Source organism: Salmo salar, chromosome ssa24, assembly GCF_905237065.1.
Source record: "Salmo salar chromosome ssa24, Ssal_v3.1, whole genome shotgun sequence".
NCBI classification, from domain to species: domain Eukaryota; kingdom Metazoa; phylum Chordata; class Actinopteri; order Salmoniformes; family Salmonidae; genus Salmo; species Salmo salar.
This window is the reverse complement of record NC_059465.1, coordinates 45,893,133-45,911,387: the sequence shown is the minus strand read 5'-3', so window position 1 is coordinate 45,911,387 and position 18,255 is coordinate 45,893,133. Positions and strand designations below refer to the sequence as shown.

Genomic DNA, 18,255 nt, shown 5'->3' with positions numbered 1-18,255 from the left:
CTCTGGGAAGTAAATTATCTCTGGCCAGTAGATGTATCTATCCACTCTGTTTTCTCTGGGCAGTAGATTATCTCTGGGAAGTAAATTATCTCTGGCCAGTAGATGTATCTATCCACTCTGTTTTCTCTGGGCAGTAGATTATCTCTGGGAAGTAAATTATCTCTGGCCAGTAGATGTATCTATCCACTCTGTTTTCTCTGGGCAGTAGATTATCTCTGGGAAGTAAATTATCTCTGGCCAGTAGATGTATCTATCCACTCTGTTTTCTCTGGGCAGTAGATTATCTCTGGGAAGTAAATTATCTCTGGCCAGTAGATGTATCTATCCACTCTGTTTTCTCTGGGCAGTAGATTATCTCTGGGAAGTAAATTATCTCTGGCCAGTAGATGTATCTATCCACTCTGTTTTCTCTGGGCAGTAGATTATCTCTGGGAAGTAAATTATCTCTGGCCAGTTGATTTATCTATCCTCTCTCACGACACACACATCTTTGATGATGTGCCACACTCGCTTACGTGGTGGAGAGAACTTTCTACCATCTGGTCTGTAGAGAGGAGCTGTGGTGTCCTGTCTCCTCTCTCCTCTTCCTCCCCTCCCCTCCCCTCCTCTCCTCTCTCTTCTTCCTCCCCTCCCCTCTCCTTTCCGTCCTCTCTCCCCTCCTCTCCTCTCCTCTCTCTTCCTCCTCCCCTCCCCTCTCCTTTCCGTCCTCTCTCCCCTCCTCTCCTCTCTCTTCTTCCTCCCCTCCCCTCTCCTTTCCGTCCTCTCTCCCCTCCTCTCCTCTCTCCTCTTCCTCCCTCCCCTCCCCTCCTCTCCTCTCTCTTCTTCCTCCCCTCCCCTCTCCTTTCCGTCCTCTCTCCCCTCCTCTCCTCTCCTCTCTCTTCCTCCTCCCCTCCCCTCTCCTTTCCGTCCTCTCTCCCCTCCTCTCTCCTCTTCCTCCCCTCTCCTTTCCGTCCTCTCTCCCCTCCTCTCCTCTCCTCTCTCTTCCTCCTCCCCTCCCCTCTCCTTTCCGTCCTCTCTCCCCTCCTCTCTCCTCTTCCTCCCCTCTCCTTTCCGTCCTCTCTCCCCTCCTCTCTTCTCTCCTCTTCCTCCCCTCTCCTTTCCGTCCTCTCTCCCCTCCTCTCTTCTCTCCTCTTCCTCCCTTCTCCTTTCCGTCCTCTCTCCCCTCCTCTCCTCTCTCCTCTTCCTCCCCTCTCCTTTCCGTCCTCTCTCCCCTCCTCTCCTCTTCCTCCCCTCTCCTTTCCGTCCTCTCTCCTCTCCTCTCCCATGCTCTCCTCCTCCCCCCTCCCTACTGTACTGTAAAATGTTCACATATTTGATTATAGCAGGTGCTAAATAACAGGTGAAATGGTTTTGTGTTTGTGCAGCCATGCAGGCAGGAATTGGACACAGTACTGATTGTTGAGTGTTTTAGCCTGGCCCGACTGTTGTGTGGGTGGACATGACAAACCTCTCTGTCATCAATGCTGTCACCAGCTCACCCACCAGTTAACTGGCTTCTGCACTGCTGCTGTCAAATATCCCCCCCCCCCCTCCTGGAAATGAGTGGAACATGTCATTGATGTTGACATTGATGGGCGGGCATATAACGCAAAAGTCTTGCAACCCAAATGTTGTGTGTTCGAATCTCATCATGGACAACTTTAGAATATTAGCTAATTAGCAACTACTTACTACTTGTTTGCTACTTTGCAACTACTTAGCATGTTAGCTAACCCTTCCACTAACCTTAACCCCTAGTTTAATGTTAGCATTAGCCACCTAGTTTAATGTTAGCATTAGCCATCCAGTTAATGTTAGCATTAGCCACCTAGTTTAATGTTAGCATTAGCCACCTAGTTTAATGTTAGCAATAGCCACCTAGTTTAATGTTAGCATTAGCCACCTAGTTAATGTTAGCATTAGCCACCTAGTTAATGTTAGCATTAGCCATCTAGTTAATGTTAGCATTAGCCACCTAGTTTAATGTTAGCATTAGCCACCTAGTTTAATGTTAGCAATAGCCACCTAGTTTAATGTTAGCATTAGCCACCTAGTTAATGTTAGCATTAGCCACCTAGTTAATGTTAGCATTAGCCATCTAGTTAATGTTAGCATTAGCCACCTAGTTTAATGTTAGCATTAGCCACCTAGTTTAATGTTAGCATTAGCCACCTAGTTTAATGTTAGCATTAGCCACCTAGTTTAATGTTAGCATTAGCCACCTAGTTTAACGTTAGCATTAGCCACCTAGTTAATGTTAGCATTAGCCATCTAGCTAACGTTAGACACAACAAATTGGAATTCGTAACATATTACACGTTTCAGAATATGTGACATACTGTATTGTACGAATTGCAATTCGTAACATATCAGACCAAAAGGATTGATGGACATCCACAAATGAACGCATCCCACACGGAACAATACCATGTTTTATTAATTGGAGTGTCCTGTATTTATATGAACTATGTTACTGAGGGTCAACCCGACTCCAGGTTGGAAACTTTAGGAAGCCTTTGGCAGCTTCATGGGTTGGTGGATAGGTGGGCTATACAGGATATATTTAGTCGTGCATCACATGCCTTCATAATATCAGTTTTTATTCTCTCATGGATGAAGTCACACTATGAATTTACACTTGATTCCAGTCCGTGATAATCTGAGAAATAGACGAGCGGATGATATGCTCTGACATCAGCATAGTTTACTGTACACCGAGGGAACTGTCGGCTGTTCAATCCACGGGCAGCATCTGATAAACTTTATTATTCAGACATCCTCTGTTTTGTTCATTTCTAGATAGAATAATTAAAATTTAAAAAAACCTGCAAGCGATGTTGGTTTCATTTTAACAAACTACAATAGTGGACTTTTCTATCCCGTAGCTTTCGAAATCGCCATTGCTAGAAAGGTTCAACCGTGATGAAGAGTGGAGACTGGGGCTTCCGGTGTAAAACAGGCTGTCTTTATGAAATCCGTCGAGGTGCGGGAACTACTACCGATTCCTTCTCCTGCTGCATATTAGGCCTATCATAATCTATTGTTATCCCGAGATGATATCCGGTACAAGTTGAAACGAATTCCGATCAAACACCTGGAATATAATAAGGAAAGCAGTCTCAACTCGGCCATCCATCCATCCATCTACACGCTACATTGCAAATTCAGTTTACTGGAAATATAAAGCAGTCATTTGATGGGATTTTATTTCGCAGTTATTAAAACAGAGAAGCCATTCCCGTGGGGTTTATTTCATGGGGATGTGTTCAAGACAAGAGAGAATACAAAAAGACGTCAACATCGTAATTCAAAGGAGCAAGGCAGAGAAAGACTGCCTTTTCTCTGGTGAGTGTGTGTGTGTGTGTGTGTGTGAGTGTGTGTAGCGGTGTGTTCCAACCGTTGGGTTATGTGGTCTAGTGTATGTTGATGAACATTCTCATTTTACATCACTGCCTTCAATAGCAATAACATCTTCTATACTTGACAGTTAATCAATATCATAACAACTTCATATAATCATAGGTCCTTAATAATTGTATTCGATAGCTGTGCGTGATGATTACATTGGGGAAACCCAGACACCATTATAGTCTATCATTACATTTTTTTTTTTTTTGTCTGACAAAACATTTATAGGTCTTGATACTGGATAGTTTGAAAACGATACTAATTATTTCACATGAAGAGAAATAGGAATAGATGAATAGTCTTGTCATGATGACAATAAGACTTTGGTTAAACATCTCTACAGAATGACAGACAGACATAATATTGGAAGACACCAGCCGAATAGTCCATTTGCCTATTGACGTTATATTTCTACCGGACATAACGTAACGGTTGTGTAAATGTGATATTGTCCGATAATTTATGCTCCTTTACATATTTGGTCAGTCCAGTGGAAACCCCTTTTGATGTTGCTATGGAAACTGCATTTGTTGAAGGGATTTTTTTTCTTCTTCCTTTCCTCTCCCTGTGGTTGTATCTTGCCATTGTGTAGTAGTGGTTTATAACCCTCTTCTTGGTTTCCGTTCTGACCGGTTCTATTTCCCCTCTTATTGGTTTCCGTTCTGACCGGTTTTATTTGCCCTCTTCTTGGTTTCCGTTCTGACCGGTTCTATTTGCCCTCTTATTGGTTTCCGTTCTGACCTGTTTTATTTCCCCTCTTATTGGTTTCCGTTCTGACCTGTTTTATTTCCCCTCTTATTGGTTTCCGTTCTGACCGGTTTTATTTCCCCTCTTATTGGTTTCCGTTCTGACCTGTTTTATTTCCCCTCTTCTTGGTTTCCGTTCTGACCTGTTCTATTTCCCCTCTTATTGGTTTCCGTTCTGACCTGTTTTATTTCCCCTCTTATTGGTTTCCGTTCTGACCTGTTTTATTTCCCCTCTTCTTGGTTTCCGTTCTGACCTGTTCTATTTCCCCTCTTATTGGTTTCCGTTCTGACCTGTTTTATTTCCCCTCTTCTTGGTTTCCGTTCTGACCGGTTCTATTTCCCCTCTTATTGGTTTCCGTTCTGACCGGTTCTATTTCCCCTCTTATTGGTTTCCGTTCTGACCGGTTCTATTTCCCCTCTTATTGGTTTCCGTTCTGACCGGTTCTATTTCCCCTCTTCTTGGTTTCCGTTCTGACCGGTTCTATTTCCCCTCTTCCTGGTTTCCGTTCTGACCGGTTCTATTTCCCCTCTTCTTGGTTTCCGTTCTGACCGGTTCTATTTCCCCTCTTATTGGTTTCCGTTCTGACCGGTTCTATTTCCCCTCTTATTGGTTTCCGTTCTGACCTGTTTTATTTCCCCTCTTCTTGGTTTCCGTTCTGACCGGTTCTATTTCCCCTCTTCCTGGTTTCCGTTCTGACCGGTTTTATTTCCCCTCTTCCTGGTTTCAGATTTCAGATATACTGACGCCACCTTCACCTTCACTTATTCCAAAGGCTCCAGAAGGTACAGTACAACGTTCTTAGATTGTTGACCTTCATTCATTCTGTACAATGTGGACAATGTGTACTACTGGGCCATTCATTCTGTACAATGTGGACAATGTGTCCTACTGGGCCATTCATTCTGTACAATGTGGACAATGTGTACTACTGGGCCATTCATTCTGTACAATGTGGACAATGTGTACTACTGGGCCATTCATTCTGTACAATGTGGACAATGTGTCCTACTGGGCCATTCATTCTGTACAATGTGGACAATGTGTCCTACTGGGCCATTCATTCTGTACAATGTGGACAATGTGTCCTACTGGGCCATCCATTCTGTACAATGTGGACAATGTGTCCTACTGGGCCATCCATTCTTTACAATGTGGACAATGTGTCCTACTGGGCCATTCATTCATTCTATCCTGCTCTGTACCATTGATACACTGTATCTTACTCTGTACCATTGATACACTGTATCCTACCTCTGTACCATTGATACACTGTATCCTACCTCTGTACCATTGATACACTGTATCCTACTCTGTACCATTGATACACTGTATCCTACCTCTGTACCATTGATACACTGCATCCTACCTCTGTACCATTGATACACTGTATCCTACTCTGTACCATTGATACACTGTATCCTACTCTGTACCATTGATACACTGTATCCTACCTCTGTACCATTGATACACTGTATCCTACCTCTGTACCATTGATACACTGTATCCTACCTCTGTACCATTGATACACTGTATCCTACCTCTGTACCATTGATACACTGTATCCTACTCTGTACCATTGATACACTGTATCTTACTCTGTACCATTGATACACTGTATCCTGCCTCTGTACCATTGATACACTGTATCCTACTCTGTACCATTGATACACTGTATCCTACTCTGTACCATTGATACACTGTATCTTACTCTGTACCACTGATACACTGTATCCTGCCTCTGTACCATTGATACACTGTATCCTACCTCTGTACCATTGATACACTGTATACTACCTCTGTACCATTGATACACTGTATCCTACTCTGTACCATTGATACACTGTATCCTACTCTGTACCATTGATACACTGTATCCTGCTCTGTACCATTGATACACTGTATCCTACCTCTGTACCATTGATACACTGTATCCTACTCTGTACCATTGATACACTGTATCTTACTCTGTACCATTGATACACTGTATCCTGCCTCTGTACCATTGATACACTGTATCCTACTCTGTACCATTGATACACTGTATCCTACCTCTGTACCATTGATACACTGTATACTACCTCTGTACCATTGATACACTGTATCCTACTCTGTACCATTGATACACTGTATCCTACTCTGTACCATTGATACACTGTATCCTGCTCTGTACCATTGATACACTGTATCCTACCTCTGTACCATTGATACACTGTATCCTACTCTGTACCATTGATACACTGTATCCTACCTCTGTACCATTGATACACTGTATCCTACCTCTGTACCATTGATACACTGTATCCTACCTCTGTACCATGGCTTGCCTACTGGTTGTCCCCAGGGCTGGTTGTTCAGTTGTTTGGGGAAATGGTTCACATGGGTTATTGGGTTATCTAATAGATGGTGTGTGTTACTGGGTTAACGCAGTTTGTCTGGACTCTGCAAGGTCGGAGTTCGCCCCCCCCCGCCCCCCCCCCAATTAGTTTTTTTTAAACGTGTCGGCAACTCACAAAGTATAGACTACTAATCGCTGTCAATGGTACTGACATTGTCCCATCATTTATCTGTGGTGCCAGAGCATGTATAGCTTTGCTTTAGCTAACGGAAACATGTTTATTGATAGGCCTATTTTATCCTTAATTAAGAGTCTTCTGACATACCCGGTTACGTCAATACAAGTAACATAATAAATACCCATCAAAATCCATCAGTTTAAGCTGGAGATGGTTTTATTTTTTATTTTTATTTTACACATGGGCTGCGTTTCAATCCTACAGCTGCTGTAGAAGGTGGCCGAGATACAGCGGTGTTTGTCAGACCGTGAGAAAACTTCGAAAATCGGTCGACTTGTGTCTGTAGCTTCCAAACGGTTTTTTACCTAGAGAAACTATTTCACGAACACGTGGTGTTCTCCCGTTTTTGCCCCTAAGTGTCACGGGACTTGTCTGAAGGTTACCCGTACAAATTAATGGACTAAAGGACGGTCTCGTCCCCAAATTTTTGTTTGTTGTTGCCATTTATGAATGTGTTATTCAATGCTTTTCTATGGGCTATAGTAGTAAAGACCAAATTCAATATTTTATAAAACAAAAAAGGTGTACATTTTTTTGGGGGGGATACCTAAAGGGGTCCTAAAATTCAATATCAAATAGCTAAATTATACATGGTATGACCATCTTAAAACAATTCCATATGACCATCTTAAAACAATTCCATATGACCATCTTAAAACAATTCCATACGCAATGCTGCCGGCTGGTGGCAGTAATTAAAGTTGGAAATTAAAACACTGCAGATTGTAAAATGAATATTGGATGCAACAGCATATTAATCAGCTACCAATTGATTAAAAAAAATATACAACCTGAACCTGCATGACATGAGCCGTCTTCGCCCTCTCTCCCAGCTTGGATAGAAAGTTGAGCATAAAACCAGTCTATTAATGCCAAATAATACAGTCAGTCCACACTAAAAACACTACCTTAATAGAGATTGTTTCATTATTCAGTGTAGCCTATTATCTATAGCTACATATACAGTGCATTCAGAAAGTATTCAGACCCCTTGACTTTTCCCACATTTTGTATCGTTACAATACCCCATAATGACATCACAATACCCCATAATGACATCACAATACCCCATAATGACATCACAATACCCCATAATGACATCACAATACCCCATAATGACATCACAATATCCCATAATCACAAAGCAAAAACAGGTTTTTAGAATTTTCTTGCAAATGTATAAAAAATGAAACCCGTAAATATTACATTTACATACATTTTCAGACCCTTTACTTAACTACTTTGTTGAAGAACCTTTAGCAGCGATTACAGCCTCGAGTCTTCTTGGGTATGACGCTACAAGCTTGGCACACCTGTATTTGGGGAGTTTCTCCCATTCTTCTCTGCAGATCCTCTCAAGCTCTGTCAGGTTGGATGGGGAGCGTCGCTGCAGAGCTATTTTCAGGTCTCTCCAGAGATGTTCGATCGGGTTCAAGTCCGGGCTCTGGCTGGGCCACTCAAGGACATTCAGAGACTTGTCCTGAAGCCACTCCTGCGTTGTCTTGGCTGTGTGTTTAGGGTCGTTGTCCTGTTGGAAGGTGAACCTTCACCCCAGGCCCTGATAGATTTAGGTCTGTCTGAGATTTGATAGACTGGTCCCAGGTCTGTGTGGTTTATGATAGACTGGTCCCAGGTCTGTGTGTTTTATGATAGACTGGTCCCAGGTCTGTGTGTTTTATGATAGACTGGTCCCAGGTCTGTGTGTTTTATGATAGACTGGTCCCAGGTCTGTGTGGTTTATGATAGACTGGTCCCAGGTCTGTGTGGTATATGATAGACTGGTCCCAGGTCTGTGTGTTTTATGATAGACTGGTCCCAGGTCTGTGTGTTTTATGATAGACTGGTCCCAGGTCTGTGTGTTTTATGATAGACTGGTCCCAGGTCTGTGTGTTTTATGATAGACTGGTCCCAGGTCTGTGTGTTTTATGATAGACTGGTCCCAGGTCTGTGTGTTTTATGATAGACTGGTCCCAGGTCTGTGTGGTTTATGATAGACTGGTCCCAGGTCTGTGTGGTTTATGATAGACTGGTCCCAGGTCTGTATGGTATATGATAGACTGGTCCCAGGTCTGTGTGTTTTATGATAGACTGGTCCCAGGTCTGTGTGTTTTATGATAGACTGGTCCCAGGTCTGTGTGGTTTATGATAGACTGGTCCCAGGTCTGTGTGGTATATGATAGACTGGTCCCAGGTCTGTGTGTTTTATGATAGACTGGTCCCAGGTCTGTGTGGTATATGATAGACTGGTCCCAGGTCTGTGTGGTTTATGATAGACTGGTCCCAGGTCTGTGTGTTTTATGATAGACTGGTCCCAGGTCTGTGTGGTTTATGATAGACTGGTCCCAGGTCTGTGTGGTTTATGATAGACTGGTCCCAGGTCTGTGTGTTTTATGATAGACTGGTCCCAGGTCTGTGTGTTTTATGATAGACTGGTCCCAGGTCTGTGTGTTTTATGATAGACTGGTCCCAGGTCTGTGTGGTTTATGATAGACTGGTCCCAGGTCTGTGTGGTTTATGATAGACTGGTCCCAGGTCTGTATGGTATATGATAGACTGGTCCCAGGTCTGTGTGTTTTATGATAGACTGGTCCCAGGTCTGTGTGTTTTATGATAGACTGGTCCCAGGTCTGTGTGGTTTATGATAGACTGGTCCCAGGTCTGTGTGGTATATGATAGACTGGTCCCAGGTCTGTGTGTTTTATGATAGACTGGTCCCAGGTCTGTGTGTTTTATGATAGACTGGTCCCAGGTCTGTGTGGTTTATGATAGACTGGTCCCAGGTCTGTGTGGTATATGATAGACAGGTCCCAGGTCTGTGTGTTTTATGATAGACTGGTTCCAGGTCTGTGTGGTTTATGATAGACTGGTCCCAGGTCTGTGTGGTATATGATAGACTGGTCCCAGGTCTGTGTGTTTTATGATAGACTGGTCCCAGGTCTGTGTGGTATATGATAGACAGGTCCCAGGTCTGTGTGGTATATGATAGACTGGTCCCAGGTCTGTGTGGTATATGATAGACTGGTTCCAGGTCTGTGTGGTTTATGCAGAGTAAGTGTTTGCCTGTACTTTAATTGTTCTGTCTCGTAATTAGAGCAAGGCTGCGTCCCAAATGAGACCCTATTCAACACATAGTGTAACACTTTTGACCAGGACCCCTGGGCTGTGTGTAGAAGAATAGGATGGCAAATGGGACGTAGCCTAATCCTCTCTTAGAGTCCAGATGCCATATTCACCAAGTCTTCCAAGCCATTACCATATTCTGTAGTCATTACCACATTCCTCAGTCATTACCGTATTCTGTAGTCATTACCGTATTCTGTAGTCATTACCATATTATGTAGTCATTACCATTTTCTGTAGTCATTACCATATTCTGTATATTCATTACCATATTCTGTAGTCATTACCATATTCTGTAGTCATTACCATATTCTGTAGTCATTACCGTATTCTATAGTCATTACCATATTCTGGACTTAACTTGGGTAGGGTTGACTTTGCCAGGCTTGCTGTGCTCTGGTTGGCAGTGTGTGGCTGGGTGCGATGACGGGTTGGGTGCAGTGTGTCTGTGTGTGTGTGTGTGTGTGTGTGTGTGTGTGTGTGTGTGTGTGTGTGTGTGTGTGTGTGTGTGTGTGTGTGTGTGTGTGTGTGTGTGTGTGTGTGCGTGTGTGTGTGTTTAGGGGTGTGTGTGTATACCTCATGCAACTTGGTGTGTGTGTGTGTGTGTGTGTGTGTGTGTGTGTGTGTGTGTGTGTGTGTGTGTGTGTGTGTGTGTGTGTGTGTGTGTGTGTGTGTGTGTGTGTGTGTTTATACAGCGGGTGGGTCTAATCCTGAATGCTGATAGGTTAAAACCTCATTCCAGCCGGTGTCTATTCCACAAGTTACCACCGGCTAAATCCATGACGTGAAAATGCCTATTTGCTCTGTTCCATCTGACTGCGCAATCCACTGTCTCATCAGCCCAGCCAGGCAATTTATAAACTTGATCTCCACTATAAAAAGCATCTAGACAGGCAGGCAGCTTTTCTCAGCCAGTCGAAATTATGAATCAGCTGGCAGCGTTTTTATGGATATATACAAAGAAATGTCAATTGAAAAAAGGTCAAACGAAACAAAGTGCAGTTAGTTTACAGTCTTTCCAGCTTCAGTTGTAAGCGATTGTGTTAGCTGTGTTGTTGGCTGTGTTGTTAGCTGTGTTGTTAGCTGTGTTGTTGGCTGTGTTGTTGGCTGTGTTGTTGGCTGTGTTGTTGGCTGTGTTGTTAGCTGTGTTGTTAGATGTGTTGTTAGCTGTGTTGTTGGCTGTGTTGTTAGCTGTGTTGTTAGCTGTGTTGTTAGCTGTGTTGTTGGCTGTGTTGTTAGCTGTGTTGTTAGCTGTGTTGTTGGCTGTGTTGTTAGCTGTGTTGTTGGCTGTGTTGTTAGCTGTGTTGTTAGCTGTGTTGTTGGCTGTGTTGTTGGCTGTGTTGTTAGCTGTGTTGTTAGCTGTGTTAGCTGTGTTGTTAGCTGTGTTGTTGGCTGTGTTGTTAGCTGTGTTGTTAGCTGTGTTGTTAGCTGTGTTGTTGGCTGTGTTGTTGGCTGTGTTGTTAGCTGTGTTGTTAGCTGTGTTGTTGGCTGTGTTGTTAGCTGTGTTGTTAGCTGTGTTAGCTGTGTTGTTAGCTGTGTTGTTGGCTGTGTTGTTAGCTGTGTTGTTGGCTGTGTTGTTAGCTGTGTTGTTAGCTGTGTTGTTAGCTGTGTTGTTAGCTGTGTTGTTGGCTGTGTTGTTAGCTGTGTTGTTAGCTGTGTTGTTAGCTGTGTTGTTGGCTGTGTTGTTAGCTGTGTTGTTAGCTGTGTTGTTGGCTGTGTTGTTGGCTGTGTTGTTGGCTGTGTTGTTAGCTGTGTTGTTGGCTGTGTTGTTAGCTGTGTTGTTGAGTAGCTCCTCTGAACAACAGTGGCCTGACGAATGAGCCCATTGTCTGCGCCAGGTGAAATCACTCCTCATTAGCTCATTGTTATGGATGTGTCCAAATAAATGTCTCTAGAAAACAGCTTGAACTAATGCAGCTACTGTTGTTATTCTGGCTGCACTGTTTGACTGTAAATTAGCCAGCCAGTATGGTAATGGGACATTTAGAACGAACCACTGGGTCGCGTCCATTGATACAGAACAACAAGACTGAACGACTGGGTCGCATCCATAGATACAGAACAACAAGACTGAACGACTGGGTCGCGTCCATAGATACAGAACAAAAAGACTGAACGACTGGGTCGCGCCCATAGATACAGAACACAAAGACTGAACGACTGGGTCCATAGATACAGAACACAAAGACTGAACGACTGGGTCGCGTCCATAGATACAGAACAAAAAGACTGAACGACTGGGTCTCGTCCATAGATACAGAACACAAAGACTGAACGACTGGGTCGCGTCCATAGATACAGAACAAAAAGAATGAACGACTGGGTCTCGTCCATAGATACAGAACACAATGACTGAACGACTGGGTCGCGTCCATAGATACAGAACAAAAAGAATGAACGACTGGGTCTCGTCTCTGGCAACTGAACTGATAGAACGATCAACCAGCCGGCTTGGGTAGCAACACTAGATTTTTGTGTCGGGACTATATCTAGTGGAAGGATGAAATAGTATCAATACATTCAACAAAATAACATTTTTTAATGAAAATATGTCAATCATTATTTGAATATGTTGGTAACCCGTTTTATTAAAGTGATAATGCCCTCGAAGCCGGTGTTTTTTGGAGGATATATTGGCATGGTTTGACTTCATCTCAGGCCTAACCACACCCATGCCAATATATCCTTTAAACACTGGCTTCTCAGGATTTATCACGTTAAGTGTACACCTCCGCCTAACTTGCGTACCGTGTGTGTTTGTGTGTTATTCTGTGTCTGTGTGTGCACGTGTGTTGATTTTGCTCACTAAAGAAAAAATAAACCCGTTCTCTGTGGTTTGTGCTGGGTAATTCCACAGGAAACAGAATTGCGCTGAGACTCAGATTTGTCTATTAAAATGTAGGCCAAACAAAAACATTCATTTCAAAGTTTAACATACCATACAACTCTATGCACAAGGACTCATTTTAACAATTTACACTGAACATTTTTACAAAAACACATTTAGTGGAAGAACTGTGCAGATGCAGAATTTGGTAACAGAATTACTGTAAAATCTCTCTCGGGTTTTTATGTGTCCACGTATTCCAAAAAAAACCTCTTAAAACATCTGAATTAAGATTATATGATGTCAGCAGACAGAATGGGGTGTCAGCTATGACATCAAACCTTGACTTACAACAAATCTCATCTAGTTATTGATTTAACCCCTTTGTTATGGGAAGCCTAAATAAGTTCAGGAGTAAAAATGTGCTTAACATGTCACAGTAAAAGTTGCATGGACTCACTCTGTGTACAATAATAGTATTTAACATAATTTTTGAATGACTACCTCATCTCTGTACCCCACACACACAATTATCTGTAAGGTCCCTCAGTCGAGCAGTATATTTAATTGCCTCACAAAGAAGGGCAGCTATTGGAAGATGGGTAATAAAAAAAAAAAGCAGACATTGAGTCACTTTCAGCATGGTGAAGTTATTAATTACACTTTGGATGGTGTATCAATACACCCAGTCACTAAAAAGATACAGGCGTCCTCCCTAACTCAGTTGCCGGAGAGGAAAGAAACCACTCAGGGATTTCACCATGAGGCCAATGGTGACTTTAAAACAGTTACAGAGTTTAATGGCTGTGGTAGGAGAGAACTGAGGATGGATCAACAACATTGTAGTTACTCCACAATACTAACCTAAATGACAGAGTGAAAAGAAGGAAGCCTGTACAGAATTCAAATATTCCAAAACATCCATCCTGTTTGCAACAAGGTACTAAAGTAATACTGCAAACATTTGGCAAAGCAATTCACTTTTTGTCCTGAATACAAAATGTTATGATTTGGGGTAAATCCAATCCAATACATTATTGAGTCCTACTCTCCATATTTTCAAGCATAGCGGTGGCTGCATCATGTTATGGGTATGCTTGTAATCGTTAAGGACTGGGGAGTTTTTCAGGATAAAAAAATAAACAGAATGGAGTTAATCACAGGCAACATCCTAGAGGAAAACCTGGTTCAGTCTGCTTTCCACCAGACACTGGGAGATTAATTCACCTTTCAGCAGGACAATAACCCTGAAACACAAGGCCTAAATCTACACTGGAGTTGCTTACCAAGAAGACAGTGAATGTTCCTGAGTGGCCGAAAAATGTATATATGCCTTTCATTTCTCAAAAATATAGACTCTTAGCTTTTCCTTTGACACCCAATTTGCTCCTATAAACTTCACATCCTTTTACATACCTACTAGATGCACTGTGCATCCTCTAAACTAAACAGAGATATTGTTAGACAGGAGTATAGGACACCATTTTAATAGCAAAAAATAAACATGTAACTTGTTGATTCATTGAAATGTGTAACAATGGCACGCTAACTATATTGGGCAACGTGAGGGTCCAGCACTATATAATAGTACCAGTATATTATAACATACAGTATATTATAACAGTAGAATAATACAACATATAATAATCAACTTTTATTGAAGTTCATACTAAACAGAGGCCATATGCTATCTATAGCCTTAGCCACAGTGGTGGCTAGTGCTGAGCGATTAAACAACATTTATATATTTTTTTCCCCCCGGTTATTAACGTTTTTTAAATTTTTTATTATCGAAATCAAAAAGCGTGATTATTTTGTAATAATAGAACCAAAACCGAACCGACATCAAAAAGCGCTAGTGTTCGTTCTTACTAGACAGAGGCCATGAAGCTATTTATAGCTTTAGTGGTGGATCAGCCAGTTCCTTGTTTCGAAGCACAGTCAGTCAAACGTAACGACTTTATACTATATACTAATATATATATACTTTATACTATATACTATATACTATATTTATACTATATATTCTTTATACTATATACTATATACTATATACTATATTTATACTATATATTCTTTATACTATATACTAATATATATATACTTTATACTATATACTATATACTATATTTATACTATATATTCTTTATACTATATACTAATATATATATACTTTATACTATATACTATATACTATATTTATACTATATATTCTTTATACTATATACTAATATATATATACTTTATACTATATACTATATACTATATTTATACTATATATTCTTTATACTATATACTAATATATATATACTTTATACTATATACTATATACTATATTTATACTATATATTCTTTATACTATATACTAACCCGTGACTGTGTCTTTGTTTTGAAGCACACTCAAGCAAGAGTTTTTTTTATTAACATACGATTGTCTTTCGAGAGAGAAAAAGCTATTTTGACCCAAGAGCCAATAGTAATTGTGTAATAACATCTTGGAGAGATCTGAGTTTTTATTTTTTATGTTGATGTCTGTAAGCAGGAAGTCATATTACCCCATTGTGTATGATAGTATCACCTTAATGATGTCTGTAAGCAGGAAGTCATATTACCACATTGTGTATGATAGTATCACCTTAATGATGTCTGTAAGCAGGAAGTCATATTACCCCATTGTGTATGATAGTATCACCATAATGATGTCTGTAAGCAGGAAGTCATATTACCCCATTGTGTATGATAGTATCACCATAAAGATGTCTGTAAGCAGGAAGTCATATTACCCCATTGTGTATGATAGTATAACCTTAATGATGTCTGTAAGCAGGAAGTCATATTACCCCATTGTGTATGATAGTATCACCATAAAGATGTCTGTAAGCAGGAAGTCATATTACCCCATTGTGTATGATAGTATCACCTTAATGATGTCTGTAAGCAGGAAGTCATATTACCCCATTGTGTATGATAGTATCACCTTAATGATGTCTGTAAGCAGGAAGTCATATTACCCCATTGTGTATGATAGTATCACCTTAATGATGTCTGTAAGCAGGAAGTCATATTACCCCATTGTGTATGATAGTATCACCTTAATGATGTCTGTAAGCAGGAAGTCATATTACCCCATTGTGTATGATAGTATCACCTTAATGGGTCTACCTTTATAGTTTAATTCAGTTTAATTCAGAACGGTGTGCTGAAAATGTATTTTCCTTTTTGTCCCCCACTCCAAATGCAAACTCATACGAACAACAACTTACATTCACACAAACAATAACTACATCTCCTCTGTCCAGACCCCTAGTACCCTAAACAATGACTACATCTCCTCTGTCCAGACCCCTAGTACCCTAAACAATGACTACATCTCCTCTGTCCAGACCCCTAGTACCCTAAACAATGACTACATCTCCTCTGTCCAGACCCCTAGTACCCTAAACAATGACTACATCTCCTCTGTCCAGACCCCTAGTACCCTAAACAATGACTACATCTCCTCTGTCCAGACCCACATGGTCACTCCTCCATCCCTAGCACCTGTGTTATTGTTTGCGACTGGGCCTTAAATTGTACAAAATAGTTTTTCGGTCGCCTATGCTATTTCAATAATAAATAATTAAATTGTTTTATTGTGTTAATGATTGCTCACAACACCCCCATATGTCATATCTAGAAATATGCAGACAGACGGATTACAAGTAAAGCCCCCTTAAATTTGAATAGAGAGAGAGAAGAGAGTGAGAGTGAGAGACAGAGAGAGAGAGACAGAGAGAGAGAGCGAGAGACTGAGAGAGAGAGAGAGACTGAGCGAGAGAGAGAGAGAGACAGAGAGAGAGAGAGAGAGAGAGAGAGAGAGAGAGAGACAGAGACTGAGCGAGAGAGAGAGAGAGACAGAGAGAGAGAGAGACAGAGACAGAGAGAGAGACAGAGAGAGAGAGAGACAGAGAGAGAGAGAGAGAGACTGAGAGAGAGAAAGAGAGAGACTGAGCGAGAGAGAGAGAAAATCTAGATCATCTGCAAGCTTCTTGTATACTTGCCAAGCCTTAAGGCTGAACCAAAGACAGTCTTCAACAGGGGTGGCAGGTAGCCTAGTGGTCAGAGTGTTGGGCCAGTAACTGAAAGGTTGCTGGATCGAATCCCCGAGCTGACAATGTCTGTCGTTCTTCCCCTGAACAAGGCATTTAACCCACTGTTCCCCTGGTAGGATGTCATTGTAAATAAGAATTTGTTCTCTCTCTTGCCTAGTTAAAAATAAAAATAGGGTTAGCAGTCACAGACATCAACTAAATACAGTCTTCAATTTCTTTGTTGTAAAAAAACACGAAATTACAAGTTGAGATGCTCGTTGTCTTGTTGACTAATTTGTTCAGGGAAAAAATACATTAGAGCTGATTCTTTTTCTGTAGTGTGTGCGTGTAGTCTCTTTCTGTGTCGTTGTGGTGGAACCAGGAACCACACACACACACACACACACACACACACACACTAGTGCTTGGCGGTATACCATATTTTACTATTTACTGGTATTGATGCACAGACTTGTTTGGGTTTTTTACTTTACCTTCTATAAAATTATTTCAATATTTGGTTTGTTAAATGTGATACGCAACTCTTGCACATGTAATATCCGTTTTTATAGTTCACTCTGTTTGCTACTTGCAAGTCGCTGCTCTCCCCGTCCTCTCCCATGGATCTTCTCACACCAGACAGATAGAAAGATAGAATGACCAGATGTCTCCGCCCTAACAATGGGATTCGTTGACCCCACCTATACCTCAATGGCCCTGTTAGGATTGGCTTCTTGTTCCTGAAATACCTCAAATGTGGATATGGCAGCGCAGCACAGCAGAGAACTGCACAGCATGCATATTCAATCATTTGTGGGATTGTTTTCAATATTTTTATACAAAATGATTTATGGTCTTCAAGTCTTCCCTCATTTCTCCCAGATTATATGGGTGTTTATGTGGCTTTCTTTAAAATATATGAACAGCCTGATCACTAGGAATAACCGAAACGTGTTGCTCAGACCACTGCACTACGGCAGGTCACAGAAGTAACCTTGTAACTACGCAGAAGTTACCCTGTAACCAGGCAGCAGTAACCTTGTAACCAGGCAGCAGTAACCTAGTAACTACGCAGCAGTAACCTTGTAACTACGCAGAATTAATCTTGTAACTATGCAGAAGTAACCCTGTAACCAGGCAGCAGTAACCTAGTAACTACGCAGCAGTAACCTTGTAACTACGCAGAATTAATCTTGTAACTATGCAGAAGTAACCCTGTAACCAGGCAGCAGTAACCTTGTAACTACGCAGAATTAATCTTGTAACTATGCAGAAGTAACCCTGTAACCAGGCAGCAGTAACCTTGTAACTACGCAGAATTAATCTTGTAACTATGCAGAAGTAACCCTGTAACCAGGCAGCAGTAACCTAGTAACTACGCAGCAGTAACCTTGTAACTACGCAGAATTAATCTTGTAACTACGCAGAAGTAACCTTGTAACCAGGCAGCAGTAACCTTGTAACCAGGCAGCAGTAACCCTGTAACCAGGCAGCAGTAACCCTGTAACCAGGCAGCAGTAACCCTGTAACC

General features: G+C 41.5%; 1 protein-coding gene across 2 annotated transcripts in view; it reads left to right on the top strand.

Moving 5' to 3' along the window:
- The first annotated feature begins 2,549 nt into the window (after nucleotides 1-2,549).
- Nucleotides 2,550-18,255, top strand: part of parp8 (poly (ADP-ribose) polymerase family, member 8) — a 99,042-nt gene continuing 83,336 nt past the window's right edge. Inside the window, exons 1-2 of one of the 2 annotated variants that reach the window (XM_045706661.1) lie at nucleotides 2,553-3,324; nucleotides 4,862-4,916. In XM_045706661.1, the coding sequence (XP_045562617.1) occupies nucleotides 3,234-3,324; nucleotides 4,862-4,916 (146 nt within the window). In that variant the 5' untranslated portion in view covers nucleotides 2,553-3,233. Of the gene's footprint in view, nucleotides 3,325-4,861; nucleotides 4,917-18,255 lie in introns of both variants that reach the window. The other variant, XM_045706660.1, reaches the window with a different exon arrangement.